Here is a 26,032-nt window from a genome sequence, read left to right on the forward strand (position 1 = left end):
AGATTAAACCATAAAGAAAATCTACCGTTAAACCAAAGCTACAAGTTAAAGGAGGCTGAAAAGCTCAGTGACTTTACAATTGGTGGTAACTGTTTGTGGGTTTCTCAGTATGAGCCACTCATTCACATTACATGCAGTCACTTGATACATTATTAATCTAAAAAAATATTAGACAGAACTTTAAAAACACAAAACCCAATGAGTAAAGTTGTTGGAAGGCAACTTTTATGGAGCTCAACTAGCGGTTTCCTCTGCTTCTTCTCCTCTAATTCCTGGTAAGAACACAAACACTCATATTTCAAAAAGTATGCCCCTTCAAAAAGTCTTCGATTGCCTCCCATTACTATTAATTACCACTAATTGTTGCCAGGGCAACAACTTAAGGGCAGCCAAATAAACAAGAACTTTATTTGAGACTGCCCAGAGGTCATTAGAGCCACTCACACAAAGCAGGTACTATCATTCAATTATGGCTTGTGTCACAATAGTAATGCTGCCTCTCATTCAAGTTAATGCAGTATGTGTAATAGGCTGCAACGTCAAAACACTTTTCTGTGAATGGACACAATGAGTGGAATCACTTTTTCCCTGGCTCCACATTCCTTTCTCCGGGCACCAATTTAAACCAGCCTTTTTCCAGCCATTCTGTGGAAAATGAGACATGACATCAAAACCTGAAACTCTATGAAACCTCTCAATCAATTAACAATATGATAACAGACAAAAAATAGGTTACAGGGGATGAAACCATGTGCTGTTTGGACTAAAAATAGGACAAGGCAGTGTGAATTTGTGTCAGTAAGACAGTCAGACAGCCTCATTCAGGACAACAGGAATAAACACGCACATGGTCTGACCCCTCTGCACATGCACAATGGACTGACCCAGCACCGTCTCAGTAGATTCCACACAGGGACTCAGTGGGATACTCTTAATAGCAAATAAAGGTGATAACACACGACAACATGCACACACATACACTTGTTCACTCACACACGAGGCTGAAGATGGCTTCCAATTAACAGCTCCCATTTGTCGAGTTCAAGGGGGCAAACTAATGGGAAAATATTTTTAATCACCTGATTCTCTGTTATTGAATTCTGCTCTCAAAACGTGCTTTCGGTTTTCATTCAGATTTTGAGACCTGTGCTGTATTTGTGAAAACAGAAAAAGCAATTTGACCGATCCCCTCCCCCACGGACCACAAAATCTCTGCACACAGAAAATCACTGTGGTTGCCCTTTAATCTATTTTTATGCCAATAAAATGAAGGTTTTACATGTGAGATAAAGGTTATAAAGCAGTCTGTGGACTCTCCTGCAGAGGCTACTGTATGTTCTATAGTGGGTGATGATGCATAATTCAGCAGGATTATCTGCAAACAAACAGTGGCAGATGCGGATTTATTATTTAAGAACAAGTCACTAGCTATTAGGCATGTGTCCATCTTCCAAGGCCTCTCTCTCTCTCTCTCTCTCTCTCTCTCTCTCTCCCTATATGTGTATGTGTGTGTGTGTGTGTGTGTGTGTGTGATATCCAAACATATCAGGCTGGCAGACTGCTCTATCGATCACATCAGTCACACTAAAAACAGCCTCACGCTCGGGGGTTGAAACACTCATATTCTACACATCATCCCCTCTCACCTTCAGTCAGCTCTCACTCAGTCTTTAAACAGGACGGCAGCATGAAGTCCACTTCACGCAATATAACACGACAGAGACCCTTCAAAGGTGGAAAGTTACAGGAGATGCACTTTAAACCCTATAACCCCCCTAAACGTTGCATTTTAACATTTAGCTCAAATAAGGTTAAAACAGCTCAATCCCCCCCCCCCAGACCAACGTGGAGCCCTAAATGTTGCTCTCTCTCTCTCCGCCTCTCATCTTCAGCAATTTTCAGTTGGACACCTGCATTTTAGAGATTCATCCAACAGCGTTTCACGTTTGCACCGAGGCAAACACACACGGGATAAGTCAGAGGTAAAACACCTGAATTTGATCCCTAACAGACCAAAGTGAAACCTCAAACGTTGCCACATCAGTGAAGGGGAAATCCTCTTATCTCCAAAACGTCAACCCTGAAAGAAAAGCTTAAAAAATTTTAGTTTCTTTTTTTTTATTTGAGTCCCCCCCCCCCCCCCCCCAGCAGTCTTTAAAACGTTTAGAGGTTGTCGGATTTTCTCAGGTGATTGAGGAGACGGTCATCCCTTTTCGGTTTTGGTTAAATCTGAGAATCATCATGGGGGATTTCACAGGGCCACTGTGTCACGCTGCTTTTACATTTATGATTAAGAGGTTTAATTACGCCTTAAGTATATTTAAGGTAAATCTAAGGGCGCTTTCGTCTGTGGTAAGGGGCGTGTGCGTAAATGTAAAGATGGTATATGTGTTTTTACGCAATTTTTGAAATGCTTTCTGTCCATTACTGCCATTAATGCGTAAAGCTCTCTGTCTGTGTCCTCCCCCTCCTCACCCCACCAACTCTGTGAGTGTGTGTGTGTGTGTGTGTGTGTTTTCTCCTGTCAGCGGACCTCGCCGTGCTCCATGTGAGCGAGAAAAAAAAAAAAAAAAAAAAAAAAAGACGCAACTACACGGGGCTGCTGCCGCCGCTCCGGAGCGCTCCACTGATGCAAAACACTAAAAACACACAGAGCAAACATCAACCAGCGCACACATGACATTTCATCCCAGTTTCTAACCCCTTCAGTTTCCCGGAAAAGGAGAGAAAACGCATCAGCGCTGACCTGCTGCCAGTTCTCCTCCAGGGAAGGCATAGCGGAGAAATAACCAGTGTCATGAACGAGTTGGAGTTCCTGGAAAATACTGTAATTCGCCAACACATCCATGCTTGATGCAAAAAGGAAAACTCAGTAAAGAAGTCCGGAATCCAAGCGATAAAAACGCACTTCTTCTCTCTTCTTCTCAGACTTGTCAAATTAAAAAAAACAAATGCTGGAAAAACCCCAGCTGGTGCAGATGAGCGCACCTGAGCACTTTAATTTAAAAAAAAAAAGAAACCAGCTAAGAGGAAAGAAAGAGTTGATTATTTTATCTTTGTCAGTGCTATTCCCTCTCCTCTCTGCTCTCGCTGTCACGCCTCTCTCCTCAGTCCGGGCTCGGGGGTGCCAGATCTATTTCCGCATTGCCAGATTGCCAATCGGTCTCCGTACGAGCTGCCAGGTTGCCAGGTTTGCTCCTCAAGCAGCAGACTGGACCCCGCCGCAATCCAGGCGACCGGCGAGAGGGGAGGGAGGCAGGGGAGGAGCCACCTGTCAATCAATTTCATGCGTGACCTAATAAGGTAAATAGGGTTGATGATGTCACTGGCGTCCAATTAAGGAGGCGCTGTGACTGAGGGAGTGGGCGGAGCTTTCACGGCTGCAGTGACACTATTGGCTGCAGGAGGCTGTCAGTCCGGCCCATACATGGCAGTGAGGGGTGAGTTATTTTTAGAGGCCTATATAAAACCAGCAGCATTCCTCTTTCAATCATTACAGGCTGCACAGGCAGAGAGGAGAGAAACCACGAGTGCCGCTGCCGCTGCCGCTGCGAGGAAACGGCGACAAAAGCCGTAAACGGTGGTATGAATCTGCAGAAAGAAGCAGCTGAGCCTCAGAGGCAGCTGCAGCAGTGATGCTGGAGATAAGACGCTGCGATGCTCTTCTGATGTGTGACAGCTCCACCGCAGAGACTCCTCCATGTGCTTCTCATGTGGTGATGTCTGCACAGAGAGCAGGGATGCAGTGGAGGGAAGAGCTCAGCTCGAGCCGCCCACCTGTTCAGTTCAGGAGAGTTTACCCCCCTTTTTTTATTTCTGGAATACATGTGAACCCACAGTCATCAGCAGTTTTTGTTGCCACACTACATTTATTCAATGTCACTCAATAAACTAAACTAACTAAACCAAGTACAAATGAGCAGTGGTGGAAAAAAGAGTTTAGATATTCTATTTGAATAAAAGTAAGAAACCACGCCATAAAAATAGTTCATTAAAACTAAAACTACGTCAGAATTCTACTTCAGTTCACAGAAGAAAATGTGCTTTGTTACTACTTTGGCATTTGGTTTTTGAAAATGTTATGAACTTTATGAACTTTACCACTGGGTTCTGTAGGAACTGATAAAAGATGCAACTCGTGAACACTACAGCTAATTTAAAATGTGGAAACTTCTCATCAAAGATTTAGTGCTTCATGTTTTTGTTTACCAAGCTGTTAGAAACTGGAAGACAAAAGATGATCAAAACTTGATCATTCGTCAGTTGCAGCAGTGAAACAGAACATAAAATCCACATTTGGTGCATTTCTGTACAATGCTTCCTACTGATTGTGAAAAATGTTAACATTAAATTGTCTTAATTCTTGGCACTCAAAGCAGTCCTGAGGTAAATTTTAAAAATAAATGAAAAGCAACCTGTGATGAGAAAAGCAGGCCAGGTAAAAGGTTTTCTCATTCATTCCACAGTTCATAAGTATAGTCTGTAAACCCTCACTTTATTTTTTCAGGTTTTACACAGTCAAGCAGCTCTGTGGCCCTGGAGGTTCATCCATCAGTGGTGAGATTGACTGTTGACGCAGTGGATAATTTCTGGGTGACTGCAGCTCCTTTATTCATGACAGGTACATCCCGACTGCCGTTGCCTTCTGGCTCTCTAACAGACAAATTTGGAAGATGCCGTCACAAGTGTCTGACTGTTTTTGTTTTTTTCTTTTTCTGATACTGTACGACACAATTTTAGTTTAAAATGTCATCACACAGTTTTAAGACCACCACTCTTTATCCAGTGTCTTTCTAACGTCAATCAAAGGCTTGCTGTTCTTTTTCATACACACATACCGTTACGCCCCATTATATAGTGTTAAAATGGGCTTCATCTTACGTCACTTTCATTGCTAAAGTTGAAAAACTGGGATAATTATTTAGACAAACCAAGTCTTGAAAGAAAAAAGAAAAAAGATTTGTATTAGAAACTGAAATAGTCTCACTCATTATGTTTGATTTGGTCTATTGAGATTTTAAGAGCTCAGTATATGATTGAAGATTCAGCTCAGATAAATGTAGTGTCTGAAGAGAGTTTAACTTTTCATTTATGCCCTAAATTACTAGTTCAGATCTTTCTATAGCAATTGTTTATTGGTGACTGATGTATGACGTGATGTATCAGTGATTTTTACTTTTTTTTTCATTTAACCCTTCATTTAAACAGGTTGTCTCATTCAGATCATAAGACAGACCTGTGTACAAGCACATACTCCTACAGTTTGATGTGATAGGATCACAGTTTTTATGACACACTAATGGGCTGAACCTGAGCACAGAGGATGGGCAGACAGATAGGACGGCTCCTCTGGTTTGTTATAGAGATCATAAACACTTTTAAAGGATCAGGTAGCTGAAATCGTTTCCGACAGCCTCTCAAAGCGTTTGATGGGCTGCTGAGTTGTATTAACTGGACTGGCTGATTCTTCTCTGTTGCTCCCTGTCATCCCATGGTCACATCAAACTGTACGGGCATATGCTTGTACACAGGTCTCTCTTATGATCTCTCTACGACACACACACACACACACACACACACACACACCTCTTCCCTCCTTCTCATTTCTTCTTTCCTCCCTTCTTTCTTCCTCTCTCCTTTTACCTTCTTTGATTATAACTACTTCCTTCCTTCCTTCCTTCCTTCCTGTTCTGTAGTCACATAGTTTAGTCATCAGTAACTTTCTACTTACAGTGATCACACCTAATTTCCAGGAACCTACCTCTGCCTCTGACACGTCTCTGTGTCGTCTCTTCCTCTGACACCATTAGTGTGACTGACACAAACCGCAGCACACATGCAGTTACTGCTGCAAATTACATTAATTGGTTAAATGAGGGTGCAATAATTAAAGGGTCAAAATTTGAAACTCAAATGTGATGTCCTAGACAACAGTGGTCTAATTTGAACAAAACCTGTAGAGCAATGTATTCTGGTACCCTTGATATAGTATTGAATAAAGCTTGAATACTTGATGGAGATCATGCCATGAAAGGTCAAAATTTAATCTCAGAGATACTGAAACTGCTCCACCTCCAGTGCAAGGTCGACAAAAGCTGAAGGACAATATGGGAAGAACATGTTAATATATTCTAGGAGAATTAATTATTTTGTTTTTTTTTTGTTTTTTAGGTCTTTTTTCTCTTTGCTCATGCCCCCCTTCATACCCTTACTTCTGTGGATGCGGCTAAGTACGAATCTAAGCTGTAGGATACAAAACTGCTATAAAATATCAGATAGAGAACAAGCTGTTTTTTGGTAAATTGAAAGTCCCTGCACATCACACACCTTGATGCATCATGGACCCAATCAAGGTTCTTCAAATAAGCTTAAAAACAACTATTTTTTCCAGATTTGGATGTGATACCAGTCTGTCTGTCTCCTGAACCTCCCACCTATCTGTCTCTTATGTAACAGCCACATGATGTGTAACCCATACTGAGGATTTGCATGTTATTGAGTTAACACTTGCTTTGTGTTGATGTGTGCCCAGGCCTCTCCTTTCCTCGCTCTCTCTCTCAACTTCTTCGGCGTGTGTCTCATCCCTCGGGAACGTACTGCTGGTCTCTGAGGACTACAAGAGCCAGATGGCTTCTGGATCGGCTGTTTCAGGACATTTTCCCCATTGATTTTTACAGCTCAGTCTGCTACCGGAACAGAGGAAGGAAGGGAGGGAGGGGGAGGGAGCTGGAGTCAGGGAGGAGAAAGTGTGTGTGTGTGTTTGTGTGTGTGTGGTGGAGGAGGATGGATCAATATTACTACTGGCTGCCTATAAGAACCTTAACAGATTCACATGCAGCATCTTGGTGAGATTCAATATTAAACAAGACTAGGTCAAAACCTAGTATATGGCTGGACGGTGCAGTATTTGCATTTAACCTCATGTCAGTTTCACCCCGTCATCTGTTCGCTTCCCTCCTCTCTGTGCTCACATATACAGTATTTTAATTCAGACAAATTCCCAGTAAAGCTGTTCTCATTTACATGTTTGTTTGTTTCTGTTGTCAGATAATTGAACAAGTATGAAGCAGTGAGTGAGACGCGGCCCATTAATACTACATGTTAACCACTTCCTAGCCATGTCCAAGCTGCTGCTGCTAAAAACTTGCTTTTATAGCCATGACGTCATCTGACAAAATCACCACAGACATAAATTAAAGACAAAGACTGTGCTGTGAGTTCAGCTATACTTACTTTGAATAATAATGGAATAATCACTCAGAGAGAAAGTTAGAAGCTCATGCAACTCAGCTGCTGTGCAGTCAATTGAATGAGAGGCATAGAGACGTGTGTCTGCGGAAGGGAAGCCTGACTGCACACTTGCAAGGCAATACTGGCAACTCTGTTTTTAATAGACAGTAGCTCAGGTTTGTCCAAAAATTTGCTAGTTTAGTATATGATAATGATAAATAAATAGGTCTGAAACGTTGGTTAATCTAACAAGAAAGTCGCTAAATTGGCACCACTGCTTGTTCCTTCTGAGTCATTTTGAAAGAGTAATGACCGATGGGGAAACTCTCGGCCAATTGGCCAATGGTGGAACTTCATCACTCAGTCAGTCAATCAGCAAAGTTTGTGTTTATAGGGCTGTGCCTGCTCTTGCGTACCAACCAACAACAGTATAAAGCAATCATGATGTTTTTATTATATTGACAGATCTCTCACTACTACTACTTCCACCAAAACATCCCATACTATTATAACTACTATTATAAGACTTCTGTAATCTATTGTACTAGCTCCAACATTAATCCTACTATTGCTACTGTCAGATAGTACTGTTTAGCTAAGACTACAACCACTACTTTTAGCAATAATTACCTATAGCAGGGTCCTACCAATCACCATTATAAATGGTAGTATTTCTTTCTTTCTATCTTCTATTATGACTACTACCTCTATTATAGCTATTGCTGCTCCACTATTGACTAATACTACCATTACTACAACTCTTTCTCACCTTTTCCACTACAACCACCACCACCACCACCATTTGTAGCAGTCCTACTCCCACTAAGTCCACTCCTACCTACTACCACTGTTAGGAGGGGTAACATTTATACTGCTCCACCTACTACTACTTTGACCATTGCTGGTAGTACAGCTGATTTTATTTCTGCTCTTCCTGCTACCACTAACACTACTACCAGAAGTAGCTCTCCTACTCTGCCCCCACCTCGTCCTCGCATTCATAGCTTTCTACTAAAAGTACAAATACAACTATGATTACTCCAACTTCTGCCACCATATTAACAATTACTACTCCTCCACCTCCTACTAATTTCACCATGGCAAGTACTACAGCTGATGCCAGTATGAGACTGTCCTCCTGTAGAAAACGAGCCCAGAGGTTGTGCAGCAGGTTATTATGACCCATGGTTACATTTTGTTGCTAGGCGACATCTAGTGGCTGTAGCGATTATAACAGGAGCAGAGGGGAAAGACTGGAGACATAGAGTATAGAGCGACAAGGTCCACAGGACAGGAGGTTAGGGTGGATGGATGGGTTAACAAAACAGGAATGTGATACAGGAGAGGAGTGTTTGATTCCCACGTTTCTTTTATCCATGACATTTGACAAGGTTAAGCACATTGTTTTTATTGTAACCATGACAACAAAGACCATCTTAGTTAAGGAAGTACTTAATTTAACCCAAGCCACAATCTTTTCCTAAACCTAACCACGTTTTTTTCATGCCTATACCAAGTCATGACTGTTTACTATAGTAACCATGGTGACAAAGGTACGGTGACAACCAAGGTTTGGCGCTCTTTCAGGACACACTCCTATTGGTCGCATCAGGGGGTTAAACAATGACCTATACATTTGTTGAGGCTGGAGGACTGGTTGGCTACTGCAGAACTACAACTTCCATGACTACTACCATTATCCATACTCCTCCACCTACTGCTACTCTTCTCCTACAGTACAACTACTTCTAGTACTACCATTCACAGTACTTCAACGGACTCGTTCCCCATTACAACTTTGTCTCCTCTGTTGTTGCAAATGAAGAGAAAATGAGAGAAATCATTAAAAAGACAAAGAGGATTAAGGAGGAAAAAAGACCCAGAGACATAAAAGGAGAGTGAGACAGAGAGAAAGAATTTGTGGCAAAATGGATCTCTAGTGTAATTTCATGTTTTAGTTTCTGGCTAAAACCAGCAAACACCATAAGAGGAGAAAATACAAAAGCTGCATGTCTCTCTCTGTGTGTGGGCTGAATGTCTCTCTACCACACAACCTTTTAAAATCTGGGCATTGCTGTCCAGCTCCACACACACTCAGTGTTGTAATCTTATTATTGTGTTGTGTTGTTTTGGCACAGAGAACAACTAGAGGGAGAGGGGAGGAGGAGGAGAAATGGTTGGAGGATGATTTTATCTCTGCATTTCCATAATCTAATCAGGGCTGAAACTTCAGGATGGTAAAATAGAAGTTCCTAGTTTCGAGTAATCACTAGTCAAGATTAAATTGGGTCAATTAAAAAAAAAGTTTCCTGGTGGCAGTGAAGTGAAATTGCACAAAGCCAACGCAGGAATATAAGATAACCACAGATGGGATAATGAGTTGGGCAGCAATAACCTGCTACTCTCTTATAAACTCTCAAAATCACCCTGGTTGTGATTCAGTTTTTAGTGAATACCATTTCTGTGCTCACATGTGATCATTATGTCTTGCTTCAAAAGCTCGGAAAAGCCCTTACCCTGGTTTTGAGAAATATGCAGGTTTGGTTACTCAGAAACAGGTAGAGAGACTGTGGCATGTACAGTATCTGTCCTGGACGATAATGCAAGGCAGCTACATGCTCCACTCTAACTTGTGAGCTGAGAGAAAACACTTCACCCAGGAAGACCACTTCCATTAATATCCATTGATTTTCTAGTCAGTTAGAAAGGAGCACGTATTAAACAACTGAGGACAACATTGGACAATAGGGAGTGACAAGTTGCTAGGCAACCCCTGAAATCCCTTGACAACATGAATTTCTGTACCAAAACAGAAACACATCCATCATACAGTAGCTGTGTCCCAATTCAGGGGGCGCATCCTTTGGAGGACGCAGTCTATGTGACGAAGGCCGAGCCGAAGTGAGACGATCTGGCCTACAGAGGATGTTTGCTGTGCATCATCAGCTGTGTTCACCCTTACTGTTACGTCACAAAGCACGGCTCCTGTCGCCTACCAACTTTGACAACGCCTAACTTTTTTTTAAAGGCCCATTGTTTTAACTGTTGTACCATTATCTGTTGAACTGAGCTGAAATCCAATACTTACATTTCAAAGTGCAATCCTCAGGCTCTCTATTGGTGTTGTTTGCTTTCATTACAGAGCACAATGAATCTTGGGATAGGTTGGGCCACAAAGGATCCACCCACTGGATCCTTCCTTGAACAGGAAAAGAAGGCCACATTTCTCGACCGCAAGGAGCCTTGGAAATGGGACAGCCTAGTCACATCCTAGAATTGGGGACACAGATTGGATGACCACTACATGATTACAATCCTTCACAACCACACTATAATTTTATCTGACAACTGTCAACCCTAACTGTGTGAGACTGCAGCAGTCTTAGTCAGGTAACTTGTGAGGCTCAAACCATATTTATACATCGACCCAACAGTCATGATGTGTGTCCCTGCTCAAATTCCAATTTCAAGAATTACTATGATCATTTTTAAAGAAGCAAATCTGGCAATTTTTGCCACTCTGTCAGTGACTGATACAAAACAGTAGTTCAGACTGTGGACACCTCTCAACAGCCAACTACTGCTGGAAATTGTATGTATGCAAATGTACTCAGTCACAAGAAAAATGCTGATCATAGGTCAAGTCAGAGCAAGCCTAAAAAAGTTAATCTTTTCAAGACACAAAAACTGGTGCAAGCGAGCTGAGCGAGACCCTGAGGCAGGCCTGAGGCCTGAGCTCTCTCCGGTCTCCAGAGAACTACACCACAAGCACAAAGTCCTCCTCCTTGCAGAGTAATCCTCAATCAAGGTGGACAACACACCAAACAACACAAACTCTCATTTCCTCTCTGGCACAAACAGAGGGAGGCAACACAAACACCATGTTCTGCTTTGAGCGTCTCAGCTGGATCAGTGAAGTGGACATCAGGATGCAGCAGAACGTTTCTGTCTGCTACAGAGAACCAGAGGTGAAACCACAAACTGTGAACCGTGAGCAATATGATGAACCAAAGTCCTCAAAATAACACAGGGACAACTGGGCATACAGCACGGTAGCAGCAATGGAAAACAATTATAAAAAAATAAAGGGTCTGTTATAAAAGCCTGTTATAAACGTAAATTCATGTTTACTCATAATGCATTCTGACAAGGTGTTTGAAGGTGTTTTCACTTTCAAACACTGATTAAATTATGGGAAGCCATCAATCTGTAGGTCACTGAAACATTTTGTTAACACCAGCACACTTCACACACTCAGTTTCTCAAATCTGGAGCTCAAACTACCATGGCCATTAATTTAGCCTACAAGTATGGTAGAGGACATTGTTGTGGTGGGTGGTGCTAATTCTCCAGTTGGGTGCCGTTAAACCATTGCAGAAGGGGAGGGCACAGCAAGAGGACATAATTAAAAGAGCATCAGTCATGCCTCAATGAATGGTAACATGATGGATATTATTTTTCCATGTGTCTGATGTTTCCATCTCTTCAGTGGAAGATTTAACAATGTGAAACCAAATGCTTCATTTATGTTATGACTTGCTCTCGTATGAATTTGCTTCCATTGCACTTCATCTCATTTTGTTTTTATTAATTCAACTACAAATCTTTTTTGCAATATTTAAACTTGCCAGTGTTTCCACGCAGGCTTTTTCTTGCACAACTTGAAGAAGCATGTAAAAACAGGTAGCTGGAAATGCCCTTTAACATTTGTAAGTTTTGCTATTCCTACATAGCCAACATTAGCATTAACAGATGTTTACTTACCAATTTTGCTGAGAGCTTAGGCCATAGTTGTGTTTACAAGACATGAGGTTATAATACATCGTCTGGCGCTACTTCCTCAGGGCAGTTTGGATTGCAGCGACTCGATATCGGAAAGTGAGGAGGTGGACCAACTGCTCCGCAGCTGGCTGGTGAGCATGCCAACTTCAGTAGAAGAAGAGAAGTGATATAAATAAAAGTAAAACAAGAGGGTTGCTTTCCACCTCTGGAGACAGCTCTTGGTGAGTAAAGGACTGAAGTTTGATGTTGAACTAAGTAAACAGCTGTTAATGCTCATGTTGGCTAGGTAGCAATAGCAAAACTTACAAATAGCTCCTTTAAGCCAAAGTAAAAATTGCAATATGCTCATGGTAACAGCTCCACGGGTGACTCATTAGGCTGAAAAACTATCACGATTGTCGCACATACACATTTCAACAATATACTGTATGTCAGTCAGTGAGGGAGAGACACTGTCATAGTTCGCACCACCTCCACAGTCCATTATTGTCATACTTTAAATGTAATCGCACTGACATCCAGGACATGCCAACGTGCTCACACACAGCAGGTAGACAAAGATGCATTCAGTCTCTCATTCACAAACACACACACACACACACGCGCACACACATACACACACAGTAACACCTGCCTTCCTACCATTAGAAAGAACACATTTTCCAACCAACCACTTGCTAAACATGTAGCTGTGATATTTCCTGTCTGCTCCCCTTCTCCCCTCATGTCTGTGATATTTTTAATAATGGGGAGGAAGACGCAATATATCCTCGAGCTGAGGGAGCGATACAGGGTTAAGCATATTCTGCAGCTAATTGCGCTTTCTGGTTTTTAATAAAGAAAAACCACATGCCTGCAGGTCTGCGTGTGCATGTGTGTGTGTTTATTTTCGTACCAGCACCAGTCATGAGCAAATAGTTGAAAAGTGAAATACCTTTTGGCTCTGAGTGTGCAGAAACTTGTGTCTCATTCTGTGTGTTTTTAGACATCCATGTGCATGTGTGACAATAGTGAGTATTGTTTTCTAGCCATTGGAGACCAGCTGTCTGTTTCCCCGTTGCAGCTTACTTACTATTAAATAGAGACTAATCACATTGCAACTGCATTTCTGTTATTTTTCAAAAATCCAAATTAATTGAGTTTAAAATGATAGACATATAAGTAAAATTAGGAAATTCTCACATCAAAGGAGCTACAAGATTTTGATCTACTGAACCATTTATTTTCCCTTGATCCACATATTGATTAATGCACCAATTGTTTTAGCACCACTATTAAGCTTTACTTCTGATATTGAAATTACAATGGTGATGATTCAAATAAACCTTACACTGGGCGATTGTCTTCTTTAGCTAAGGTTTGTCTCAAAAGTCGCTCGATACGTTGCTGGGTGCTTTTGGAAAAAAGTTGCTAAAGGGGTTTGAAAAGTCAGTTAATCTAGCGACAGAGGTGCTACACTGCTTGTTTGCGCTAAATCAATGGGGAAACTAACACTCTGCCAGTCGAACAATGGTGTAACCTTATCATTCAGTCAGGCAGCATTCAGCTGACCAAAGGTTTAACAGTCTGTCAGTCAGTGACATTCGTGTTAACAGCGCTGGCCCTGCTGTTCCAGTCCAGGCAGGAAGTCACTGAATTTTGTCACTTGAAGCAAACAACAGCAAATGTAGTCAAGAGTCAATATTTCAAAGTGGTTTTTATGTTGTGTTACTTACTTGGCTCAGATGAAGGATTAACTTTGTGTGTCTTTGTCACTAAATACTGTACATGACAGCACATAACCAATAGGCATCACATATCTTTTGTACAAGCAGCATGTACTAGGAAGAAATATTTTTTAATAAAAAGCCAGGAGCTGAGTTGAGAATCGTGTTTTTGGGAAATTTTCACATAGTATATTCTTAAACTGTAGAAAGTTTTCTCAAAGTCTCACAAATTTCAACATGACATGTGTTAACTCCACCCATCCCCAGTCATAGTCACTATTTTCCTCTTGCTGCTATTAGAGGGCACAAGTCATTTAACATCTCAGCTCTCAGGAATAAAAATTTGTGACTCCTGATGTTAGTCATTGTGTGCACTGTAGCTGCAGTTTCACCAGAGGCGAATCCTGAAAAACAATAAGGGAGAAAGCCAAGTGTGGGAAAGGAAAAGCCATGAAACTGAATGGTGGGTGGATTGTGGATGGCTGAAGAGCCCGTGGAGACATTATGTTCTTTATGAAGCCATAAAACTAAAGGCTGCTGCCTTTCCCTTCATCCTGTCATCACAATGACCTTCGTTTGATGACCGGCCATCGTCACTGGCTGTTTAAAGGCCCCGGTAATGGATGTTTATACATACCAGACATATACCACCACGTATAACCACATCATCATCCTTACACTGCCACATCACACTGGGCCATAATCTGCCTCGGTCTCTAGGGTTTTATGATTGACAGATTCGAATAAATCTTCTCATTTGGATATGCTGTGACAGGAATTAATTACCAGTCAATTGTGTCTAACATATTAATTTAGAGAAGATTATACAATGCATTAGCCTGGCACTTATTAAGCCTGGTTATGTACGCCTGCGTTTGTGTATTGAAATCGCACAGGCGGAAAATTCAGTCCAATTTGCCATGCTTGGCTCCGGTTGACACACTGCTGTGTCTCTGAAACCCTCCCTCCTATTTCGCATCCTCTGTTCCTCTTCTCCTTCTACACTGCTCTCTCTTCTCTCTACTCCCTTTGGCCATCTAGTTTGCAACATCTGAGTGATGTAAGTGTGGTGAAACCCTGTGGTCAAGGCTGGTGCCATCGGCAGAATTACATTTTTCAAAAATAAAAAAATATATATATAAAAAAATGGAGAGACCTCATGCTTTGTTTTCTCCCTCAAAGCAACCAACGTGTTCACTCTTACAGCTGTTATGGGTTTTTCAGACATCATCCAAACTATTCGCCTTTATCTAATATTTGAACCAAACAGTGCATATAGTTGAAATTAAATTACAAAGACAAGTATCTCTTTCCTTTTTAAATAATATTAAGGCCAGACACAAGAAGGAAGACCATCCAAATCTACAACCCAAAGCTGGCAATTTACTATTTAAGATAAGAAAGGGACCTTTAACAAACTGATAAACAAGACATTTTTTACCGTAAAAAATCTAGTAAAAAATATAAGGCTAGATTCTTGACAAAAATTTTGTTTTAGATTCCAGCTGAAGCTGTTTAGCCAGCCCATTGATATACACAAATGATATATTCAGAGAGAAAAAGCATCAAGAGCAATAGGGCTCAGTTGGTAGAAGTTGGTTAGCCACTAATCTCAAGGTTTGTGTCCACATGTCAAAGCCGATTGAACTGAGAAAGTAAATGCAATGTAATGAATTTGAAATATAGCCAAAAGTAAAAGGAAAAAAAAATGGATATAGCAAATTGATTTGAAACACTGATTTAGTACACAAGAATAATAAATTGAAGACACGCCTGAAACAACTGTGTCTCCTAGAAATTATGTTCATATTAACTGTATTATTATGTTGTGGTGGCAGTGTAATTGCTAGACGGTGGCACTGTCACTGAACTTTTGTCTTTATTAAACCAGACCACAACTTTCCAAACGTAATCACACGCATGGTCATGAAAATGTTTCATGAGGCTTTACTCACTAAAAGTGGATATTGTGCTGCAAGATCAGATATACTGGTGGAAAACAAACATATTGTCTGAACATTTTACTCATATGTTCAGTATCGATGTGTTTGCAACTTGCCAATTACTTAAGTTAAAATGTATCCTCATTATGTTAATAGAAAACATCAAACAGTTTGCAAGTTGCAGTTTCCTAAAAAACACTTTTGATGTTGCAAATTAGTCATACAGGGGTTTCAGGAAGACTTGTTTAAAATGTTGGATATTTTCATTGGTACGTCAGCACGGAGCTCATCAGAGGGACTATTGTGTTAAAGGGTAGTTTGGGGAAAGAAAAATGACCTTTTGTTAAAGTTCCCCACAAATTGTGCAATTTTGGCTGTTCATGAGTGAAATGTGGAAAAATATTTGCTTGTAAAGGCAACAGTTCTCAAATCAGATCAGTGTGGGACACATCCACCAACAGCAGATCAGAACCCACATTTTACAAAACCAACAAATTGGAATACGACCAAGCAGCAACCCACCGTGATGCCACCCATTGGTTTGTGAACTGCCTTGAGTTTGTAATTTGGCCGTCGCCATCTTTGTTTTTTGAAACCAGAAGGAACGATATTTGGATTAGAAGGTGGAGCTGAAAACCTGAAAAGGTACACGGTAGCCACGCCCTAATGCATACACTGCTTTATGGTCTATTTTCCTCTAAATGGGACCATAATTTAAAAATGAGCATCATGTTGTATTGAAGAAACTAGTGATTCAGACCAAAAACTCATTAGGAAAGCGTTTACTGAGGTAATAAATCAAGTGAGAAGTAGAGACATTTTCCCATAGATACAACCAAACTTCTTTTTGCAACCAGTGGAGTCGCCCCCTGATGGTCATTAGATAGAAAGCAGGTTTAAGGCACTTCAGCATTGGCTTCACTTTCCAGACCCAGAGTCAACATCCATTTTTACATGCAGTCTATAATTTTGACCTGAAATGGTGGAAAATACACTGATCTCACAAGAACTGTTTTTGAGTAAAGTTAATTAAAAAAACAGTCTGACGCTGACCCATCTTGCACATTGTGACTTGCATTCAATAAACCTGCAAGATCTCTATTATTGCACACTGTGTGGGCCCTTTTAGCATTTCTGGTACAACCTTTGAGAGTTAATACTATTGTGTGGCCTGAAGCATGTTGTTCCAAAGAATAAGGCTGTGTTGTCTGATGTCTGAGAAGTGGTGCTGAGGTTCTAAACTGTAAACTGTGGAGCTGTCGTTCTGCTGGTTTTCATGTCGACTTCAAAACAACTGACAAACAAATGAAAGTATAATTGGAGGCTCTGCTCACACTGAGAGACGACTGCCGCATCACTGAATAGATTAGCTGTTTGCAGGCTGTTGCTATGGTGGTGTACTCTACTGGGATGTGTCTGAGGGTGTGTTTAGTGTTCAGTGTGTGTTTTGTGAGTTGCCTATTATGGAATTGAATGCTTGTTGTTTTCCTGAGTATTCAACTGTGTGTGTGTGTGTGTGTGTGTGTGTGTGTGTTCTGTATTTTGCATGAATCATTTGTGTGAGTATTTAAATCTGTTTGTCTGTATTTTTGTGTGTGTGTGTGTGTGTGTCCCTGGTGTGCTGCTGGTAAAGCGTGGCATGTTGCTCTAACAGGCTTGTCCTCCATTAGGAGCTCAGCACTGGGCTTAAGACTGGGAGGGAGGAAAGAGGAGGGAAGATGGACACACACCCACCCACACACGCTAACACACGCACACACACACACATTCATGAACATGCATATATTTTTTTAAATTCTACTTGGATAGAGCTGAAAATGAAATCGAGGCAAGTGGACCTCACTGCAGATGAGCTTTCCATGTTGCTTTTCTGTGTGTTTGTATTTTTCCTTTTTTGTTTGGACCAAAACAGTGGGGCCAGCCCTATAATCTGTGATGTGACTGACTGATGATATTTCCACCATCGGTCAGCCAACTGCTTCATCACTGAGTTGGAGTTTCGGCCTCAGACACACTATTGGGGGGTGTTTGCAGTCTGCAGTGTTGCCAACTTAGGACCATGTCCATGGTTGGCCCGTGTATGGATGCCACTGGAAGCTTAGTGCTACACCTCTGGTTATGGGCAGACTACTGAGCCGCTCTGGTTTCCCAGCTGCTCAGGAAATGAGCTCACTAAGCCTCGCCTCCATTATGGCAAATAAACTACTTTCATTACATGTATCATAATTAGTAAAGGAGGCAGAGAATAACTAAACATCTGACACACGGAGCCGGAGAGTGGGAGGGAGAGAGAGAGAAGTCATTGTAACTGCTAGAAACTAGCAGACCTGAATAACATGTAAACAACAGAAACACCAATCGAAAGCAACCAGCAACTGGAAATGAGACAATACGCTTACTGCAGCACAGCCATAAAACCTCTGTTAAGAAATTGAGGGCTTTAAATTTGAAATGATTACAGAAAGTAATCAAATCAAGGGGAGTTAGAAACAAAGATCTGCCTCAAATGAAAAACTGTTACAGTCTGGATACACACATACAGACACATAAATACATTTGCATATATATACACACATACATACACAAACACACACACACACACACACACACACACACACACACACACACACACACACACACTGCAGTATACTGCAGTGCCTTGGGCCAGTTACTGTACTCCATAAATCCTGTAGTTACTGACAGTGAGGAAGATGTCAGTCACACATACAAGGACATTTCCTCACACTATTAGAAACACACTGACATCCCCTGCTGTGTGTGTGTGTGTGTACACAGACATTCCAAGAGGGGAGTATTTCTTTAGAATATCTATGCTCTGACCGACACTCAGACTTTGCTGGATGTGACACTGATAAGCAAATATGTCTGACAGATGAAATAGTTAACAGCAGTAGCTATAAACCAGAGCTGTATTTCTGTGGATGTTATGATGTTTTCCCACCACTGGTCGCTATTTGAATGAACTTCAAATGCTGTGAATCTAAACTGTCTATAGCTCCTCCTTCACAAAGGACAAGGATACATTTCAGAGCAACACAGGCCTGAAATATGAAAAATGCCCTGATTTTAAAAAGATTTTCAGCTTAAACTTTCTTACCAGATTTTATGATCCTCTGTATCAGACAGGTAGTGGGGCCTTTAAGCAGCGACAGTTGAAGGGACGGTTATGGCCATATTGTGCTGCCAGAAGACACTGGTCTAGTCAACAGGGTCCTCCAGTGCTGTGTTGACGGCTCTGAAACTGGTTCCACTATAGAAAGACATGAGAAATGAGAAAATTCATAAATTGATATGATAATGATAATAATTTTTTTGACCATAATGTGGAGTTTTTCCCTCGTGTCGTAGTGTTGTGTTTCATACTAGGTGCAGCACAGAATTGAACAAACTCTTTTCTTTATCTGTACATGCAGTGTATTGTGAACGCCCACATTGGTGGATTAGCCCACTCAAGTTAGTTACTGGTTGTATATAAGAGGTGCTTGAGTGTGGGTTTGGTCATTGTAGCCGTTCATTATGTTGCAATTTGTGCCCACACAAGTCAAAGATTTTACTTCTTGATTAAAATAATTGCCATACTTCATCATAAATATAACAAAATTACATGTGAGGAAAATCATACATGAAAGCACCTTTGAGAACAACTGATGTGTATATAAAATATGTTCACAGTTGCAAAAATACAAGGAAAGAAAAAGGAGGAAAGGGGAGAGAGTGAATGGTGATAAAAGAATTTGACCCTTTTGTCCTCCACACACACACACACACACACACACACACACACACACTTTCCAAAGGTTAATGTGATGCTAATATATAATATATCCTATATTGAGAGGGTTATCATTATTTTCAGACCTTTGCTGCACACCTCACCTGTTTATAAAAACTGTTGCAGAGACCGAACAAGCCTTCGGAAACGTCCATTCAAACATTCATAACCTCTCCTTACTGCTTTAATGGTATAGTTGGTCCAGGTGGTTCTCAAGTCAAAAAGCACAAGGGTTGTTCTCCTACAAACTGTCAGTGCCTGTGCAGACAAAGACTGATGTAACTTTGGACAACATGCTGTCATAGAGCTCCACTGTTGTCCAAAAACTATTAAAAACATATGAAAGACTGGGTGACAAGCCTGAGCATGCTCAGTGACGTCTTGACACAGAGCTACTGTCCAGAGACTGAATGTGGAGTTGACAGCAGTGGCCATGTTAATCACAGTGTAGGAACCTGCAGTGTTATGAATCAGGTTCTAATAAGTAAGAATTTAATTTTAAACCTGTTTTCATATGGAACTGTATGAATGTTGACAGTAAATGTTGCTGGTAAATTTAATCCGTTTGCACTAGTTTCATATAAACATCATTTGTCCGAGCTGAGGCGTCTAAAATGGGGCAGAAAACCTGTTTCTGCTGGATAGTGCTGCTGATTTCACTGGCTGATGACAAAGAATCCCAAACTTTACCTGAACTAAAACTTCTCTATCCACAATATCAGACTAATTAAACTGAACTAATCAGTGCAATCAGGTAAAAACAACTAATTACGAGAATTATGATAAAATAAATAAAGTTAATTAGTGTTGGTATGAATTATGAAATGGTGGTGAGGCAAAACAGATAAATAACATGCATTCTTTCATTTGACTTAATTAAAAGGGGGGATGAAGGTCAGTCAGCAACAGGAAGTTCATTTAAAATGTTTATTTAATTCATTTATTTATTTATTTCCCCTGTGTTTACTCTCAGGTTGTGTATTTCAAGTGTCTTCAATGTTTGTGGCTACATGTGTGTGCATTTCTATCCATTATTAAAGCAGTTCTGATTATGTTCTCAGCTCTGATCTAGTATATCAACTACATGTCTCCATTAATAAGAAAATGTTCTCATTGAAGGAATCCACTCAAACACGATGTTGGTGGACGATTTTGCAAAACCCCAAAATCCTGTAAACTGTATTTTTAAATGTACATTTCACATAAGGGCTGATTAAGGTGGGACAATAATGTGAATTGGTTAACTTTCATGAAAGGTTGTAGTCATGGTTAGATATTTTTCAAGAAGCCAATAATAATCAGTGCCTAGACAAAGGTTGTGAACCTCTGTCTTCCCTGCAGATATTTATTTTCCCACTCAATCCATAAAACATTCTCCATACAGTGCACTGACTCTGATCGTTGGCTCTGTGCTGCCTATAGAGCGCAACAAAGCCGGAGCTCCCATCTCTTTTCCACTTCCTATCACGATAACTTTTTTTTTTTTTTTTTTAAACCGACCTTAATACTTCATTGCTTATGTGAAAGACAGCCTTTTCACTGAGTCATATCCTGGGAGGTATTGATTTATCCTGGTTCTAATTGCTATGCAACTGCCAACCGCTGCAGTGTTCGGGTTTTGCACTGGAAGATAAAAAGGATGGTGGCCCTTCATTTACGTTTTCTGCCCCTAGGCTGTGAATGTGTTGACATTTTCCTCTCACTTTACCAGCCTTTAAAACACTTTAAAACACTCAACTTCATTTTTTTTTCACCATGGTAATTCCCTGTATCTCAGTTTTGTCTGGCTCAGATCTTTGTGCTTTTCAACATTCAGTAATCATTATTTTTTGTTATTTCTTATTGTTCTTTTCAAACTCTCTTTGTAATGAATCATTCTGCGGGTAAGTATGAATCAAACATCAATCACAACATGAATGGCGCACACACACAAAGGCCCTGGCATTTCGATTAGAGAGTTCGTGCACTGTGTGAAATCTTTGTTAAATTCATATCAACTTCATGTGAGAAACTCATCGACTTTGGAGAAAGCAACCTTCAAAGGTCTAAATTGGCTTCCTCCTGATACAACTGTTATTTTCCTAGTTTGTCTCTACTGTATTTCATTTACTGTATTGTGTGTTTGCCTTTTTAAAGGTTTGCTTCACTATTGTTTTTGTAAGGGCCATTCAAAGCTTAGGAGACACTATTCGTGGTCAGCGCCCTCTCCTGGCAGATCTTTATGCAAACCCAGATTGGTTCTCATTAACTCATCTTAGCTCTGTTTCTCATTGCATCCTCATTTGCTTAATATTATAAGCTCTGTTTTGTGGGCATCTAATTGAATTGCTTTGATGTGTTTATGTATTTTTCAGATGGGGGAGAGGGAAGAGACCAGCAGTTATTACTCGTGTGTTTTATTGTGGGAGAGGACACTAATTGTTAACTAAGAGCCAGTTAGCGTTGGACGCTAATTGTGAAGAACAGTGGAGCTAGCAGGGGAATAGAAAACTAGGTTAAATCACAGCATAAATTGAGTGAACATAAATACAATTCAAAATACACAGAGGGCGGTTGAATTGAATTCAGAAACCTGGGATAACTGAATACCACTTATATAGCAAGCCTGAATGCATGACAAGTCACTGCGAGTCAGCTATGAAGTTAAAAAGAAAACAACAACCTGACCAGAGCAGTCGGCAAAGACGAGGGAGACTGAGAAACACAGGGTGAGGAGTAAATACCTGAGAATGATAGGAACGCATTGTTAGTGTCACAGGTTGTTTTTTTGTTGTACTGTTTGTCAAAAGTCAAGCTAGGTATAAAGTCGTAATGAAAGGAAGAGATGAGAAAAAAGTAGAGAGGAGAGCTGGTGTGCTGCTTTTACAGAGGGACTCTTATCAAAACTGACTGACAGTAACCTTGCAAGGCATAAGTGAGAATCCATCTTACCAGACTCCAAGCTATTCGCTTGTGGCCAAACCACAGTAGTTCGACCAATCAGTATCCTGTGAGGGAGGAACTACTGGCAGCTACAGAGAAGCATCTGGTTTGGTATAACAGTGCCTTTGATGTGCAAATTTGTCTAACTGGCTTTCGAAGCTCCTCAGACCTCAGCTTCTTGTTGTGTTGAGTTTCCTCTTTGGTGTTCTCCTACGACATCATATGACAGACAGGTGGTTCATCCAATCATTTTCTTTTTGAAAGCACCTGCCCTTTTCCAAACAGTTTTCAACAAAGCAGATGGGTCTGTATAACCAACAATCTGGCATGTGAGACTAGACTGATAGTGAATGATGACCCATATCGCTGAGGTATTTCAGTTTAGTTTTCCTCTGCACTTGTTAATCTAAGTGAACTGGAACAGTTGGTGACACAACCACCCGGTTAAGAGAGTCAGGTAAGGTCTGCAACCCTTTCTGACCTTCACAACCAAAGCATTCGGTGCATGTTGTGACTCGTTTGGCGCTGGTAGTTGTAACTGAATTTTCTAGACCTAACAGCAAATAATTTAACTAGTAGTGTACTACCACAACAGCAACGTAAGGCCCTCTGCATGAGTGTGGAGACACTGAACTTGGCAGCAGTACTACCTTAGGCATTACTCGCTACTGTAATCAAAGTTCAACCATCTTCACCTTTGTCCTTGTCTGTAGGTGATCTTTGAATGCACAACCTGAAAGAGCTGTGATAAACAAAAAGCTCATTATATGTTTCCATGTTCCAAACAAATCCACACCAAAAATCAAACCATGATCTTTCAGGGAAGCATTTACTTCGACTGAATGTCAGAAAACAGAGCTACCAGCATTGTAATTGAGCATATAGTAAGCAAAAGCTGCTTCCTTGCTAACCAGTGCACAGTAAACCTGCTCTACACTTTACCTCTTTTCCCTACCCAATGAGCAAGGCTCATATCACCCATTGTCTGATGTGGAATCCTTGATGGAATATTTAATTTGGGAGGACAAGCAGCTTCAGCCCACTGACCTTCAGTCCTCTTAAAGAGACGCTGCATCCTTCGCAGAAGGAGCAGCCTGAAATAGGACACAGCTGCAGACACTCCGTATACGAACAGTCCTCATTATGATCTTTTTTTCCCCTGCAGCTTTGTTTCCCTCCTCAGGTTCTCTTTAGCAAAGAAAAAAAGGGGGCTTCCCAGTGTGTCTGTCCCTGGGGCTTCCAGCCGCGATGCTAATTCGGTGTTGACAAGCTAGCTGAAGAATGCAGTCTCTCTAGTCATTTCTGCAGCAACTCGAAGGCTTTGCAACTTCAGGCTGTTTGTCTCATTCATCTTTGTTTTCTATGAATACATTCATAGAGCCCCTCATTTTGGAGGAAAAAAACCCTATTGTACCACCACCCCGAAAAAACCTTCACCCCACCTGACTTCTCCAAAATGAGAATTCAGGACTGTTGGCACATTGGACCTTGTGAACTAGCAGAACTGAGGTGTTTTTCCAGGTTGGGGAGGATAATTAGGATTGACATTAACAGCTGCCACCTCACAGTCTCTGAACTGAGAAAGGTGGGGGTTCAAAGACTCTGCCTCCACAAACAAGATCTTTGGGAAGGAGGTTGGTGGGAGAGAATATTTGAGATTAAGTGAAGGAGAAAAAGGGCAAAGTAGCAGAACAAAAAACCTCAGTGGTAGCACAGGGGAGTGGCTGTGTTGTTTTTATATCTCACTTATCCTTCACCCCAGTTTTTGTTTCATTTCAGTTCAGTTGTTTTCATATTTAAGAATTAGACTGTGTAACAGTAAAAGCAAAACAAGTTGCAATATAATGCAGGTATAGTTTAAGTAGTTTTTATGCAGGCGACTCTGATTTCAGTGATCTTGTTACATGCTCGCAGCAGCTGAAGAGACGGCAAAAACACAGATGAGCGTCATACATGCAAGGATGCACATGAGAGCTGATAAAAAGGTGGTGTCCAGTCATTACATGTTACATGGAGCTCGTGTGTCAAATGGTTTTCCTGGAACCCACTGGCTTGTTTCACAGACTCTAAACTGATATGACACCATGCACACAGAAATTGCTTTTCCAAGGTGCCCCTGTGGTTCAGGGTTTTAGACACCGACCATAAGCTCAACTTTCCTGGTTGAATCTGGACCATTGTTGCATGTCTCTCCATCTTTTCCCTGTTACCTCATTTTTAAAAAAGGGGATGATTTTAGTTGCATTACCACATTTTGCCACATAAAAAAAGCTGACAGCAGGGCTGACTTTCCATGTTGTATCCAGCTCTCTTAATTTATCCATGGTAGCACAATGTCAAACCTATAAAAATTAGATGAAGAGCAACAGGTCCAAATTTCTTGCCAATCCTGAGCTAAATATATGTCCCTTTCTCTCATATTTTGTCTTAATAGACAACAGCTGAATGTGGCAGAGGGAGAGAATTATATTTTTAGTGGGCGCATTAGAGATGGAGCCAACTACATCACCTGGGGAAAGTGGGGGAAATGGGTACTGCCAAACACCAGTGACCTTAAAGCCAGTGTTCAACAAGGCACACAGATTTGTTCACTGATGGGACAGAGACATGATCCAAATTTTTTTTTAAATAAGATAAAAACATAAAATATTTAATTAAGAAAAAAAAACTATAAAAGTATTTTTCTTGAATCAAACAAAGAAACTAGAAGATGTTACTGACAATGAGGTTATGATGCTAAAGGAAACTGAGGCGTTCTCATTCAAAACCTACTTTATAATATTAAAATTTAACAACTAGAAGTTATAATATGTTCCAGTATTTAAAAGAATCAAACCAAACTAAACCAAAGTGCCTGAGAGCAGTGAGTGGCAGGCTGTCCTAAGGAGTGTCTAGTGGTGCTACCAGATACGCACCGCTAGTAGAGTCACAGCAACCTACACACTCATGCATCCCAGTGACTTTAACCATGACACTCAGCTCAACTAAATAACTTGAAGGAAAATGAACTAAATAAATACCAGAATTAACTATTGATACCAGCTGGTTAAAATTCTAAACAGTAATTTGAAAAGGTTAGAGGAAGCAGAATCTAAACAATGTCAAAATATGCAAGCACTTCAAGAGACCATAACTGGTCAAAAACAGTGGCAGGTGGGAACCTACTAAGTAACACAATATAATTGGAATCATACAATTTAACAGCTGCCCAAGACCTACTTACCACCATGGAAAGGGTTATAACCTGAAAGCCTCACAGGAATAAAGTCAGTAACCCCATCAAACGGCAGCTTCACCATAAGGCATACAGAGTGTCAGGCTACATGCCTCTGCAGTGTGAAGGAGACCTACAATCATGGCACATGCCAGGAACAGGTGGAAACCACAAAGCTAACAGGTGTCTTAAATATCCCTGGCCATGACTGATAGAAAAGGACGAGTTACAGAAAGAGTAAGGGCTACGTTCAAGAGCAGTGAAGGGGAAGTGTTCCCCATGGTGTTCCCAACCACATCTTCATGCACGGAGAGGAAACTGATATTGATCTTCTAATCTTACTCTGTCTTTGTAAGCCAGCAAACAAGCACATTTCAAAAAATGTCAGTGCTCTTTTGAAGTGGGCTGAAAATGCAGCCCTATGCACAGTGGTGAGAATACT

General features: G+C 40.9%; 1 protein-coding gene and 1 long non-coding RNA gene across 3 annotated transcripts in view; both read right to left on the reverse strand.

The window, feature by feature from the left end:
• klf7b (Kruppel like factor 7b) overlaps window positions 1-3,168 on the reverse strand; it is a 60,229-nt gene extending 57,061 nt beyond the window's left edge. Inside the window, exon 1 of the mRNA XM_071480395.1 lies at window positions 2,747-3,168. Coding sequence (XP_071336496.1) covers window positions 2,747-2,848 — 102 coding nt within the window. The 5' untranslated portion in view covers window positions 2,849-3,168. The remainder of the gene's footprint in view (window positions 1-2,746) is intronic.
• A 1,353-nt stretch (window positions 3,169-4,521) lies between these two features.
• On the reverse strand, window positions 4,522-25,775 carry LOC139622799 (uncharacterized). Of its 2 annotated transcripts, none has more exons than XR_011691378.1 (5): window positions 25,600-25,775; window positions 18,780-18,932; window positions 6,512-6,683; window positions 5,762-5,848; window positions 4,522-4,653 (listed from the first exon to the last, which is right to left on the reverse strand). It is a non-coding gene; the product is annotated as an uncharacterized lncRNA (long non-coding RNA). The 2 variants fall into 2 exon arrangements; XR_011691374.1 differs by having other exon boundaries at window positions 6,512-6,686; window positions 25,600-25,774.
• Window positions 25,776-26,032: the final 257 nt, after the last annotated feature.

This window comes from Trachinotus anak, unplaced genomic scaffold (assembly GCF_046630095.1).
Source record: "Trachinotus anak isolate AG129_WGS33_773 ecotype Australia unplaced genomic scaffold, CSIRO_AGI_Tana_v1 ptg000001l, whole genome shotgun sequence".
NCBI classification, from domain to species: domain Eukaryota; kingdom Metazoa; phylum Chordata; class Actinopteri; order Carangiformes; family Carangidae; genus Trachinotus; species Trachinotus anak.